Raw genomic sequence first — 14,344 nt, forward strand, 5'->3', positions numbered from 1 at the left:
ATATACTAGATGGAGGCCCGATGCTATCACATCGGGAGGGCGGTAATGTCACGATGGGGGCAGGCTTTGCAGCGTTGAGAATCTCTCCCCCCATGTGCTCACTCACCTGTCCACTCTCTCTTTCCCCCATGTGCCGAGTTCTCCCGTCTGTGCTCTCTTCTTTGACCTGTCTACCCCATGTGCTATCCCCCTTGTCTGCTGTCTCTCTCCTTCCTGTGCTGTGTTCTCCCCTCAAGTGCTGTCCCGTTTGAGCTGTCTCCCCCCTGTGCTCTGTCTCTTTTTCCCCTGTGCTCTATCCCAATCCCCCCTGTGCTCTTTCTCTCTCCCCCATCTGCTGTCTTCTCCTCTCATGTGATCTCTTCTTTGACCTGTGTACCCCATGTGCTCTCCCCCTTGTCTGCTGTCTCTCTCCTTCGTGTGCTGTGTTCTCCCCTCAAGTGCTGTCCCGTTTGAGCTGTCTCCCCCCTGTGCTCTGTCTCTTTTTCCCCTGTGCTCTATCCCAATCCCCCCTGTGCTCTTTCTCTCTCCCCCATCTGCTGTCTTCTCCTCTCATGTGATCTCTTCTTTGACCTGTGTACCCCATATGCTCTCCCCCTTGTCTGCTGTCTCTCTCCTTCCTGTGCTGTGTTCTCCCTTCATGTGCTGTCCTGTTTGAGCTGTCTCCCCCCTGTGCTCTGTCTCTCTCCCCCCTGTGCACTTTCTCTCTCCCCCATCTGCTGTCTTCTCCTCTCATGTGATCTCTTCTTTGACCTGTGTACCCCATGTGCTCTCCCCCTTGTTTGCTCTCTCTCTCCACCCCTGTGCTGTCTTCTTCCCTCAGGTGTTCTCTCGTTTGAGCTGTCTCCCCCCGTGTGTCCTCTTTCCTATGTGCACTCACCCCTCCCCCTGTGTTAAAATTAAAGCAAAGTAGGTAAAGGTAACATTTTATTAACATGGAAAAATTTATGACAAAGGAGCTTTAATTTACATTGTATCCACATAAGGACAAAACGTACGTACGGCGTATACAGAGTGTGTGTGTGTGTGTGTGTGTGGTGCGTACGGCGTATACAGTGTGTGTGTGGTGCATACGGCGTATACAGTGTGTGTGTGTGTGGTGTGTACGGCGTATACAGTGTGTGTGGTGTGTACGGCGTATACAGTGTGTGTGTGGTGATGCATACGGCATATACAGAGTGTGTGTGTGTGGTGCGTACGGCATATACAGTGTGTGTGTGGTGCGTACGGCGTATACAGTGTGTGTGGTGCGTACGGCGTATACAGTGTGTGTGTGTGTGGTGATGCGTACGACGTATACAGTGTGTGTATGGTGTGTACAGCGTATACAGAGTGTGTGGTGGTGCATACAGCGTATAAAGTGTGTGTGTGGTGTGTACGGCATATACAGTGTGTGTGTGGTGCGTACGGCGTAGACAGAGTGTGTGTGTGTGTTGGTGCGTACGACGTATACAGTGTGTGTGTGGTGCGTACGGCGTATACAGTGTGTGTGTAAGGCATATACAGTGTGTGTATGTATGTAGTGCGTACGGCGTATACAGTGTGTGTGGTACGTATGGCGTATACAGTGTGTGTGGTGCGTACGGCGTATACAGTGTGGTGTGTACGGCATATACAGTGTGTGTGTGTATGTGGTGCGTACGGCGTATACAGTGTGTGTGTGTGGTGCGTGCGGCATATACAGTGTATACAGTGTGTGTGTGTGGTGCGTGCGGCGTGTACAGTGTGTGTATGTATGTGGTGGTTCGTACGGCGTATACAGTGTGTGTGTGGTGCGTACGGCGTATGCAGTGTGTATGTGAGTAGTGCGTACGGCGTATACAGTGTGTGTATGTTCGTGCGTATGGCGTATACAGTGTGTGTGGTGCGTACGGCGTACACAGTGTGTGTGTGTGGTGTGCACGGCCTATACAGTGTGTGTGTTTGGTGCATACGGCGTATACAGTGTGTGTGTGGTGCGTACGGTGTATACACTGTGTGTGTGTACGGCGTATACAGTGTGTGTGTGTGGCGCGGACGGCATATACAGTGTATGTGTGTATGATGCGTACGGCGTATACAGTGTGTGTGGTGCGTACGGCATATACAGTGTGTGTGTGTGTGGTGCGTACGGCGTATACAGTGTGTGTGTAGTGTGTACGGCGTATACAGTGTGTGTGTGTAGTGCGTACGGCGTATACAGTGTATGTGTGGTGCGTATGGCGTATACAGTGTGTGTCTGTGGTGCGTATGGCGTATACAGTGTGTGTGTGTTGCGTACGGCATATACAGTGTGGGGGTGGTGCATACGGCATATACAGTGTGTGTGTGTGGTGCGTACGGCATATACAGAGTGCGTGTGTGGTGCGTACCACGTATACAGAGTGTGTGTTTGGTGCGTACGGCATATACAGTATGTGTATGTGTGGTGCGTACCACGTATACAGAGTGTATGTGTGGTGCATACGGCATATACAGTATGTGTATGTGTGGTGCGTACGGCGGCTTATACAGTGTGTGTGTGGTGCGTACGGCGTATACAGTGTGTGTGTGTATGTGGTGCGTACGGCGTATACAGTGTGTGTGTGTGTGGTGCGTACAGCATAGACAGTGTGTGTGTCGTGCGTATACAGTGTATGTGTGTGGTGCGTACGGTGAATACAGTGTGTGTGTGGTGCGTAGTGTGTATATAGTGTGTGTGTTGTGCGTACGGCATATACAGTGTGTGTGTGTGTATGGTGCGTACGGCATATACGGAGTGTGTGTGGTGTTGCGTACTGCGTATATAGTGTGTTGTGCGTACGGCGTATACAGTGTGTGTGTGTAGTGCGTACAGCGTATACATTGTGTGTGTGTGGTGCGTACGGCGTACACAGTGTGTGTGTCGTGCGTACGGCGTATACAGTGTGTGTGTGTGTTGCTTATGGCGTATACAGTGTGTGTGTCGTGCGTACGGCGTATACAGTGTGTGTGTGTGGTGCGTACGGCGTATACAGTGTGTGTGTGGTGTGTACGGCATATACAGTGTGTGTGTGGTGCGTACGGCATATACAGTGTGTGTGTGTATGGTGCGTACGGTGTATACAGTGTGTGTGGTGCGTACGGCGTATACAGTGTGTGTGTGTGTGTGTGTGGTGCTTACGGCGTATACAGTGTGTGTGCGGTGCGTACAGCTTAAACAGTGTGTGTGGTACATACGGCATATACAGTGTGTGTGCGGTGCGTACAGCGTAAACAGTGTGTGTGGTACATACGGGGTATATAGTGTGTGTGGTACATACGGCGTATACAGTGTGTGTGTGGTGCATACGGCGTATACAGTGTGTGTGTGGTGCATACGGCGTATACAGTGTGTGTGTAGTGCGTACGGCGTATACAGTGTGTGTGTAGTGCGTACGGCGTATACAGTGTGTGTGTGTAGTGCGTACGGCGTATACAGTGTGTGTGTGGTGCGTATGGCGTATACAGTGTGTGTCTGTGGTGCGTATGGCGTATACAGTGTGTGTGTGTTGCATACGGCATATACAGTGTGTGTGTGTGGTGCGTACGGCATATACAGTACGTGTATGTGTGGTGCGTACCACGTATACAGAGTGTATGTGTGGTGCGTACGGCATATACAGTATGTGTATGTGTGGTGCGTACGGCGGCTTATACAGTGTGTGTGTGTGTGTGGTGCGTACGGCGTATACAGTGTGTGTGTGTATGGTGCGTACGGCATATACAGTATGTGTATGTGTGGTGCGTACGGCGGCTTATACAGTGTGTGTGTGTGTGTGGTGCGTACGGCGTATACAGTGTGTGTGTGTGGTGCGTACGGCATATACAGTATGTGTATGTGTGGTGCATACCACGTATACAGAGTGTATGTGTGGTGCGTACGGCATATACAGTATGTGTATGTGTGGTGCGTACGGCGGCATATACAGTGTGTGTGTGTGTGTGGTGCGTACGGCGTATACAGTGTGTGTGTATGGTGCGTACGCCGTATACAGTGTGTGTGTGTGTGTGTGGTGCGTACAGCATAGACAGTGTGTGTGTCGTGCGTATACAGTGTATGTGTGTGGTGCGTACGGTGAATACAGTGTGTGTGTGGTGAGTAGTGTGTATACAGTGTGTGTGTTGTGCGTACGGCATATACAGTGTGTGTGTGTGTATGGTGCGTACGGCATATATACGGAGTGTGTGTGGTGATGCGTACGGCGTATACAGTGTGTGTGTGTTGCGTACTACGTATACAGTGTGTTGTGCGTACGGCGTATACAGTGTGTGTGTGTAGTGTGTACAGCGTATACATTGTGTGTGTGTCGTGCGTACGGCGTATACAGTGTGTGTGTGTGTTGCGTATGGCGTATACAGTGTGTGTGTCGTGCGTACGGCGTATACAGTGTGTGTGTGTGTGTGGTGCGTACGGCGTATACAGTGTGTGTGTGGTGCGTACGGCGTATACAGTGTGTGTGTGGTGCGCACCGCATATACAGTGTGTGTGGGTGGTGCGTACGGCGTATATTGTGTGTGTGTGTGTGTGTGGTGCATATGGCATATACAGAGTGTGTGTGTGGTGCTTACCGCACATATAGAGTGTGTATGTGTGATGCGTACGGCGTATACAGTGTGTGTGTGTGTGTGGTGCATACAGCGGCGTATACAGTGTGTGCATGTGTATGGTGCGTACGGCATATACAGTGTGTGTGTGGTGCATACGGCGTATACAGTGTGTGTGGTGTGTAGGGTGTATACAGTGTGTGTGTTGTGTTTACGGCGTATACAGTGTGTGTGTGGTGCGTACGGCGTATACAGTGTGTGTGTATGTGGTGCGTACGGCGTATACAGTGTGTGTGTGTGTAGTGCGTACGGCGTATGCAATGTGTGTGTGTCGGGTGTACGGCATATACAGTGTGTGTGTGGTGCGTACGGCGTATACAGTGTGTGTGTAGTGCATACGGCGTATGCAATGTGTGTGTGTCGGGTGTACGGCATATACAGTGTATGTGTGGTGCGTACGGCATATACAGTGTGTGTGTGGTGCGTACGGTGTATGCAGAGTGTGTGTGGTGCGTACGGCGTATGCAGAGTGTGTGTGATGCGTACAGCATATACAGTGTGTGTGTGGTTTGTACGGCGTGTACAGTGTGTGTGTGTGGTGCGTACGGCATATACAGTGTGTGTGTGTGGTGCGTACGGCGTATACAGTGTGTGTGGGTGGTGCGTACGGCGTATACAGTGTGTGTGTATGTGGTGCGTACGGCGTATACAGTGTGTGTGTGTAGTGCGTACGGCGTATACATTGTGTCTTTGTGGTGCGTACGGCGTATACAGTATGTGTGTGGTGCGTACGACTTATACAGTGTGTTGTGCGTGCGGCGTATACAGTGTGTGTGTGTGGTGCGTACGGCGTATACAGTGTGTGTGTGTATATGGTGCGTATGGCGTGCACAGTGTGTGTGGTGCTTACAGCGTATATTGGGTGTGGTGGTGCATACGGCGTATACAGTGTGTGTGGTGCGTACGGCATATACAGTATGTGTATGTGTGGTGCGTACGGCGTATACAGTGTGTGTGTATGTGGTGCGTACGGCGGCGTATACAGTGTGTGTGTGTGTGGTGTGTACGGCGTATACAGTGTTTGTGTGTGTGTGGTGCATATGTCGTATACAATGTGCGTGTGTGTGTGGGACGTACGCCGTATACAGTGTGTGTGTGTGGTGCGTATGGCGTATACAGTGTGTGTGTGTGGTGCGTATGACGTATACAGTGTGTGTGTGTGGTGCGTACGGCGTATACAGTGTGTGTGTGGTGCATACGGCGTATACAGTGTGTGTGTGTGGTGCGTACGGGGTATACAGTGTGTGTGTGTCGTGCATATACAGTGTGTGTGTGTGTGGTGCATACGGCGTATACAGTGTGTGTGTGTGGTGCATACGGCATATACAGTGTGTGTGTGTGTGGTGTATACGGCGTATACAGTGTGTGTTTGTGTGTGTGTGTAGTGCTTACGGCGTATACAGTGTGTGTGTGGTGCGACGGTGTTCCGCTGGTGGTACCGCGCAAGAGGCTGGTACTGCCAGCGGTTTCCATATTGAGACACCCATCACTTGGGTGTCCCAATATGGCGGTCGGCGAACTTCCGCCGCTTGGAATTCTGGGATCGGGACACATCTGGACGGAACAGGATGTGAAGACATTACAAGGTAAGTATATTAATATATACAATACTCAGCATAAATGAGTACAGCCCCTTTGAAAAGTTAGATTTTATTCAAAAATGTTGACAAGACTGAATTGTATTGAACATTTTTTTAACTAATAACATAAAAGCTAGGATAGTAATATAACTTTCATTACAAAATCTTCAGTTTTACTCAAAATAGTTGAGGCAAAAATGAATATTCACCATGTCATGGAACAGCCCGGAGATCCCACAGATATCTCCCCGCTGTTGCCACATGATCACCAACCAACATTCCGCCACCTATAATTGTCAAGCTAATGACGAAATTGGCTGACGATCGATGGACAAGGCCGCGGATGCTTTCACTACTAGGCCAGATATTAGGGAGATCACAGGGAACGTATAGTATATACACATCCAATTCTAATGCATGGAATTTATATATATAAACTCCAGTACGATCACCGCCAAGCCTCCCAATAACCCACGAAAAACTAGCTGCCACCACCAATCATTTATGGAGGCCGATTGGACACCTAACAAGTAGCTTATGGCTTTAGGGGTGCTGTTTATAGAGGAAGAGGAATGAAGTTATTACATTTTATATATTTAATCCGAAAAAAGTATGCAGTGTTTATAAAAATATACGATAAATATTACAAAATGGACAAAACAATACCCTATAAACAATTACATAAAATAAAAAGGATAAACAGAAGAAATGTGCTAAACCTGATGTCGCAGGGTTGGCTCTGTTTCTTATGAAGGGGAGCTCCTTATTTTTGGGGGGCAATGGACGGAACTACAGTAAACTGCATCTCCCAGGACTGACAAAGATTATAATTTGGCATTTGCTTTTATTAATACAAGTTACACCCACATGCTTCCCCTCTGGTGACTCACAACAGGGTTAGTCTTTAGAAAACCGTGGGATTTGTCTCAATCTTAGAAAATTAGGAGATTCCGAAATTATACAATATCTTTTCCCCTGGAGGTCCCAGGCGGGAGATATTACTGTCATGTTTCCTACCACTATTTAACCTTTAAATAGATATGAAACATGGCATGCATAACATCATCCATCTGAGCTATATTTAATTTGATGGTGCTAAGGTCACCGCCTTGTGACGTAAGACAATGCGTTATGTTCACCACTTCATCACGACTCCGAAAATTTGACTTTCATATTTATCCTATCTATTTAGTTCATAAAAACCTAAATATTCATAATAATTTGAATGGAACTAAGAAGCTCACATCAGTCTGTTTGCAGTTCTGAGACACATGCAGGCATATTTATACTCACCATATTGGTCTTTAGGAGATTCTATTCACCTGAAAATGTAGGGTTAATCTGCAATTAAAAAGTGATACAGTGCTGTCAGTCAACCTTACTGAAAGTGCGGCTACTTGGAGAAATTAACTTATTTCCTTCCGAGAGCTGCTGACTTTCATTCATGGGGCGTTCACGAAGTGGCTACAGTCACCGCTCACTTTTCACAGATGCACTATCAATCAAATTGAGACTTGCTTACAGATGCCCACGCACAGTATAGTTAGCGGTGCTGTGAGTGGTGACTGTAACCGCTCTGTACATGTCCCCGTGACTGAAAGCCAGCAACTCCTGGGAGGAAATAAGTCAATTTTCTCCAGGCAGCTGCACTTTCAGTAAGGCTGCTGAGCAGCATTGTACCTGCAGTTTAACCATATATCTGCAGGTAAATAGCATTTTCCATATTCCATTAGAGTATTGCATCTTCTTTACGAGTATTTTTACAGTTTCATGAAGTAACTTGTTTATCATAATGAACGGTTTGTAATAAAATTATTTTGTAGCTATATCTCACATATTTGATTAATTGTCTATGTATAAATATGATACAATTCATATACAAAAACAACTTTGCACTTTCATTGCAGAATTGAACCTTATAGAGGGCAGCAAAGTTCAAGAAAAAGTGAAGAAACTACCTAAAACGTAAGCGTGGTGTGCACTTTATAAAACTCTTTTTTACATCTCTTTCTATTTTTTTTTTTTATATTATTTTATATGCAAAATATTATAGTATAGTAAATTGAAGTAAATTATATTTCAGTTCTCTGGACATTTCTTCATCTCGCTGGCTGAAGACCTATGGGCTAATTCCAAGGAGGCTTACTATAATGGATGCCTTGGCGCCAACAACTGTACCACACTCTGCTAAATATGTCCCAATTCTTCAGAAGCACATTGTTTCTAAAGTGTTTGATGAGGTAAGAACTATTGTCTCATGTAATTTAGAATATAAAATATATTCAATACTAACACCATATAATATTGATCTAAGAGGGGAAACAATAAAGTATCCATGCTATATCCATATCAATGCATGTTTTTACCCAATACTGCAAACTGGTATAGAGCATTGTTGAGGGAGATAACTTCAGATATGTTTGCCATGGGTGTAACCATAATGGATGCAGGGATTTCGGTCACACCCAGGCCCTGACGTCTATGGGGAAAAGGGGCCTCAATGAGTCACTTTGGTCCATATGAGAATACCGAGATTATTAACCGCCTGTGATATATAAATAGGGATAGGGCCATGTTGATATTTTGCATTGGGGTCGACATGCTTCTACAGTTATATGAAAAAGTTTGGGCACCCGTATTAATCTTAAGCTTAATGTTTTATAAAAATTGGTGCTTTTGCAACAGCTATTTCAGTTTGATATATGTAATAACTGTTGGACACAGTAATGTTTCTGCCTTGAAATGAGGTTTATTGTACTAACAGAAAATGTGCAATCTGCATTCAAACAAAATTTGACAGGTGCATAAGTATGGGCACCCTTATCATTTTCTTGTTTTAAATACTCCTACCTACTTTTTACTGACTTACTAAAGCACTTTTTTTGGTTTTTTAACCTCATTGAGGTTTGAACTTCATAGCCAGGTGTATGCAATCATGAGAAAAGCTACTTAAAGTGGCCACTTGCAAGTTGTTCTCCTGTTTGAATCTCCTCTGAAGAGTGGCATCATGGGCTCCTCAAAACAACTGTCAAATGATCTGAAAACAAAGATTATTCAGCATAGTTGTTCAGGGGAAGGATACAAAAAGCTGTCTCAGCGATTTAACCTGTCAGTTTCCACTGTGAGGAACATAGTAAGGAAATGGAAGAACACAGGGACAGTTCTTGTTAAGGCCAGAAGTGGCAGGCCAAGAAAAACATCAGAAAGGCAGAGAAGAAGAATGGTGAGATCAGTCAAGGACAATCCTCAGACCACCTCCAGAGAGCTGCAGCATCAACTTGCTGCAGATGGTGTCACTGTGCATTGGTCAACTATACAACGCACTTTGCACAAGGAGAAGCTGTATGGGAGAGTGATGCGAAAGAAGCCGTTTCTGCAAGCACGCCACAAACAGAGTCGGCTGAGGTATGCAAAAGCACATTTGGAGAAGCCAATTTCTTTTTGGAAGAAGGTCCTGTGGACTGATGAAACCAAGATTGAGTTGTTTGGTCATACAAAAAGGCGTTATGCATGGTGGCAAAAAAACACAGCATTCCAAGAAAAACACTTGCTACCCACAGTAAAATTTGGTGGAGGTTCCATCATGCTTTGGGGCTGTGTGGCCAATGCCGGCACCGGGAATCTTGTTAAAGTTGAGGGACGCATGGATTCCACTCAGTATCAGCAGATTCTTGACAATAATGTTCAAGAATCAGTGACAAAGTTGAAGTTGCGCAGGGGATGGATCTTTCAGCAAGACAATGATCCAAAACACCGCTCCAAATCTACTCAGGCATTCATGCAGAGGAACAATTACAATGTTCTGGAATGGCCATCCCAGTCCCCAGACCTGAATATCATTAAACATCTGTGGGATCATTTGAAGAGGGCTGTCCATGCTCGGCGACCATCAAACTTAACTGAACTGGAATTGTTTGTAAAGAGGAATGGTCAAAAATACCTTCATACAGGATCCAAGAACTCATTAAAAGCTACAGGAAGCGACTAGAGGCTGTTATTTTTGCAAAAGGAGGATCTACTAAATATTAATGTCACTTTTCTGGTGAGGTGCCCATACTTATGCACCTGTCAAATTTTGTTTGAATGCAGATTGCACATTTTCTGTTAGTACAATAAACCTCATTTCAAGGCAGAAACATTACTGTGTCCAACAGTTATTACATATATCAAACTGAAATAGCTGTTGCAAAAACACCAATTTTTATAAAACATTAAGCTTAAGATTAATAGGGGTGCCCAAACTTTTTCATATGACTGTATCTACGCGACTTATGCCTGCCACTGAATATTAGTTCTATACATCTAGATGAGGTTGTTTCTGCAGCAAGCATATAGATTTCTGAAGGTCCCAGTCAAATGAGCGGGAGAGACACAGACATTTCAGCAACAAGTCTGCTACATATAAATTTACCTTCAGAAGCTGAAGGTATACTCTACCCTTGTTTTCAGGTTGCAAATTTCCCTCATAGATAGAGTTATTTTGTAGTAAGGTTGTGGTTATTATATATGCAGTTGAAATGAGAAGTTTACATACACTATATAAAAACACACCTGCATGTTTTTCTCAATATCTGACATGAAATCAGAATAAACCTTTCCCGTTTTAGGTCAATTAGAATTACTGTAATTTTTAATATTTGCCAAATGCCAGAATAATGAGAGAGAGAGAATGTTTTAAGGCATTTTTATTACTTACTGCAAAGTCAAAAGTTTACATACACTAAGATTACTATGCCTTTAAACAATTTTGGACTGCCCAAATGATGATGTCGTGTTTGGAATCTTCTGAGCAACATCTGAGTTAATTAGAGGCACACATGTGGATGTATTTTAATGGACACCTGAAACATACTGCTTTTTTGTGTAGCATCATGGAAAAGCCTAAAGAAATCAGCCAAGATATCAGGAAGAGAATTGTGGACTTTAGCAAGTCTGGCTTATCCTTGGGTACCATTTCAAGATACCTGAAGGTGTCTCATTCATCTGTACAAACAATTATACACAAGTACAAACAAAATGGGAATGTCCAGCCATCATACCACTCAGGAAGGAGATGGGTTCTGTGTCCCAGAGACGAACATGCTTTGGTCCGACATGTGCATATCAACCCAAGGACAAAAGCAAAAGACCTTGTGAAGACGATGGCGGAAGCTTGTAAGATTGTGTCAATATCCACACTAAAATGAGTACTGTATCAACATGGGCTGAAAGGCCACTCTGCCAGGAAGAAGATATTACTCCAAAAGAAAAAAAGCCAGATTAATGTTTGCAAATGCACACAGGAACTAAGACCTTAATTTTTGGAGACATGTCCTGTGATCTGATGAAACTAAAATTGAACTTTTTGGGCATCGTTACGTTTGGAGGAAAAAGGGAGAATCTTGGAAGCCTAAGAACACCATCCCAACTGTGGAACATGGGGGTGGCAGCATCATGTTGTGGGGTTGTTTTGCTGCAGGAGGGACTGGTGCACTTCACAAATTAGATAGCATCTTGAGAAAAGAAGATTATGTGGCAATACTTTAGCAACATCTCAAGACATCAGTCAGGAAGTTAAAGCTTGGGCGGAAATGGGTCTTCCAAATGGACAATGACCTGAAGCATACTGCCAAAATGGTAACAAAGTGGCTTAAGGATAACAAAATCCTTGTTTTGGAGTGGCAATCACAAAGCCCTGATCTCAATCCTATTGAAAATTTATGGACAAAGCTGAAAAGGCAGGTGTGAGCAAGGCGACCTACAAACCTGGATCAGTTACACCATTTTTGTCAGGAGGAATGGGCCCAAATTCTGACCAACTATTGTGAGAAGCTTGTGGGAGGATATCCTAAACGTTTGATCCAAGTCATTCAGTTTAAGGGCAATGGTTCTTTGAAGACCTAGGGTCTTCCGTGGGTGTAACACTACTCAGACAACACAGGGTGAGGGTAAAACAGTGTGGCAATACTTTATTGAACCACAGAGCGGACAATAAACACGTATGATGACCCCCACGGACCCCATTAAACAGTATGATGTCACCACAGTGCATACACATAGCTCTATTATGTATACACACACACACACATTACTGCTATATACACATAAACTCAGTCTTGCTGAATACACATACACAGCTCTGCTATGTACACACACGGGTCTCATGAGGGCAGCGACAGTGCCAGACTAATGAGTGCCGGACTCGCGGTCGCTCATTAGTCCGGCACTCATGCTGCCCTCATGAGAATCGGCCGCTGTGAACTGAGATAACTTTACTGACTTCACCTCAGTTCTCGACAGCTGGGTTTCGCGAAGCTCATTGTGAGACCCGGCAGTGGCTGCTTCTCCAGTCTATGGAGCTGCATTCTCTGAACGAAGCTCCAGAGACTGGATGAAGAAGACTGGTATCGTTGTGGGACCTCCATATTATGGATTACGGTGGACCCTGTGGATTATTTTTTTTTTAATAAATAGGGGAAAGAGGGAAATTGTTGGGGAGTTTTTTTCAAATAAAGATTTTTTTTCGCTGTGTTTTCTCTTTTTACTTACTGGGTTAGTAATGGGGGTGTCTGATAGACATCTCTCCATAACTAACCCGTGGGCTTGATGTCAGTGGACATTACACAGCTACCATCAACCCCACGATCCCATTACCCCAATTGCAACGGCACCAGGGCAATCGGGAAGAGCCGAGGCTAAGCGCCAACTAATGGATGCGCCATTTCTGGGGTGGCTGAGGGCTGGTGTTATTAGTCTGGGAAGGGGCAAATATCCATGGTCCTTCCCAGCCTATTAATATCGGCCCCCTGCTGTCTGATTTGCTTTAGCTGGTTATTAAATAAGGGGTGACCCCACATTACTTTTTTAGCATCTCCCCATTTTTAATAACCAGCAAAGACAAAGCAGATAGCTGGGGGCTGATATTATTAGGTTGGGAAGGTCCATGGATATTGGCCCGGCCCCTTCCCAGAAGAAGACCAGCTCACAGCTGTCTGCTTTCCCTTGGCTGGTTATTATAAATAGGAGGGACCCCACGTAGTTTTTTTCATTTATTTATTAGTATTTTTCATTTATTTATTAGTAATAAATAAATGAAAAAAACGGCGTGCGGTCCACCCTATTTTTAACAGCAACCTAAGGGAAAGCAGACAGCTGTGGGCTTATATTAATAGGTTGGGAATGCCCATCGTTATTGGGTCATTCCCAACCTACAAATATCAGCCTGCAGCCGCCCCAGAAGTGGCACATCATATTTGATGCGCCAGTTCTTCTCGATTTCCCTGGTTCAGCGGCAATCAGGGTAACTGTTTTTGGAGTTAGTAATACAGAGGTGTTAGTCAGACACCCCCATTAATAACCCAGTTGTAAAAATAAATAAACACACACATAATTTTTTTTTACTTCAATAAAGACTCCCCCACACTAGCCTTCACTCACCCATTTATTAATTAAATGATCCCACAAAGTAATCCACATCCATCTTCTTCTTTGCCTCTGGCGCTTCTGGATAGCTATCAGCGAGAGCAGGCGATGCTAATAACAGTAGTAGTCATCAGCCGACGACTGTCCACTGCGTGACAGTGTGAGAAATGCGATACCCAGCGGCTGTCATCAGCGGTGAATTCAGTAAGGTTACCGCCGGTCACATACAGTATATAAAGTACTCTAAGGAGGGAATTTATAATTTGTTTTGTATCTGTTTTTTGGCGCATTTTATGTTATTTTTACTTTTTAGACACATTTATTAATGCTGTGCATCATTTTTAATTCATTTTATTGTTAGGACATTTGTTTGTTATTGTTAGCTCAACAAAAGAACTGCCTCCGTGACAGTCTTAGTGTTAGGCCACGTTCAGTAATTGCTCAGTATTTTGCATCAGTATTTGGAAGCCAAAACCAGGAGTGGAACAATCAGAGGAAAAGCATAGTCACTACTTCTGTATTTATTACCCACTCCTGATATTGGTTTACAAATACAGACGTGAAATACTGACCAAATACTGAACGTGTGAACGTGGCCTTAGGCTCCCTTCACACAACCGTATAAAACATGTATGTGAAAAACTGGTACCGGTGTCATCAGTGTTTTCCATCAGTGTGCCATCAGTGTGCCATTCGGGTTTTCTGGTGTGGCTAAAGAAAGAATGAAATGCAAAGCTTCTCCAATACGTTACATTGTTAAACACGTGCAGCACACGGATGGC

The 14,344-nt window shown here is 44.8% G+C and overlaps 1 protein-coding gene across 3 annotated transcripts in view; it reads left to right on the top strand.

Moving 5' to 3' along the window:
* Positions 1-14,344, top strand: part of VWA3B (von Willebrand factor A domain containing 3B) — a 267,553-nt gene that overhangs the window by 104,835 nt on the left and 148,374 nt on the right. For all 3 annotated transcript variants that reach the window (XM_073664562.1, XM_073664564.1, XM_073664563.1), the window contains exons 18-19: positions 8,069-8,126; positions 8,245-8,401. In XM_073664562.1, the coding sequence (XP_073520663.1) occupies positions 8,069-8,126; positions 8,245-8,401 (215 nt within the window). The remainder of the gene's footprint in view (positions 1-8,068; positions 8,127-8,244; positions 8,402-14,344) is intronic.

Source organism: Phyllobates terribilis, unplaced genomic scaffold (assembly GCF_046119375.1).
Source record: "Phyllobates terribilis strain yellow unplaced genomic scaffold, ASM4611937v1 Scaffold_2__4_contigs__length_985480577, whole genome shotgun sequence".
NCBI lineage: Eukaryota > Metazoa > Chordata > Amphibia > Anura > Dendrobatidae > Phyllobates > Phyllobates terribilis.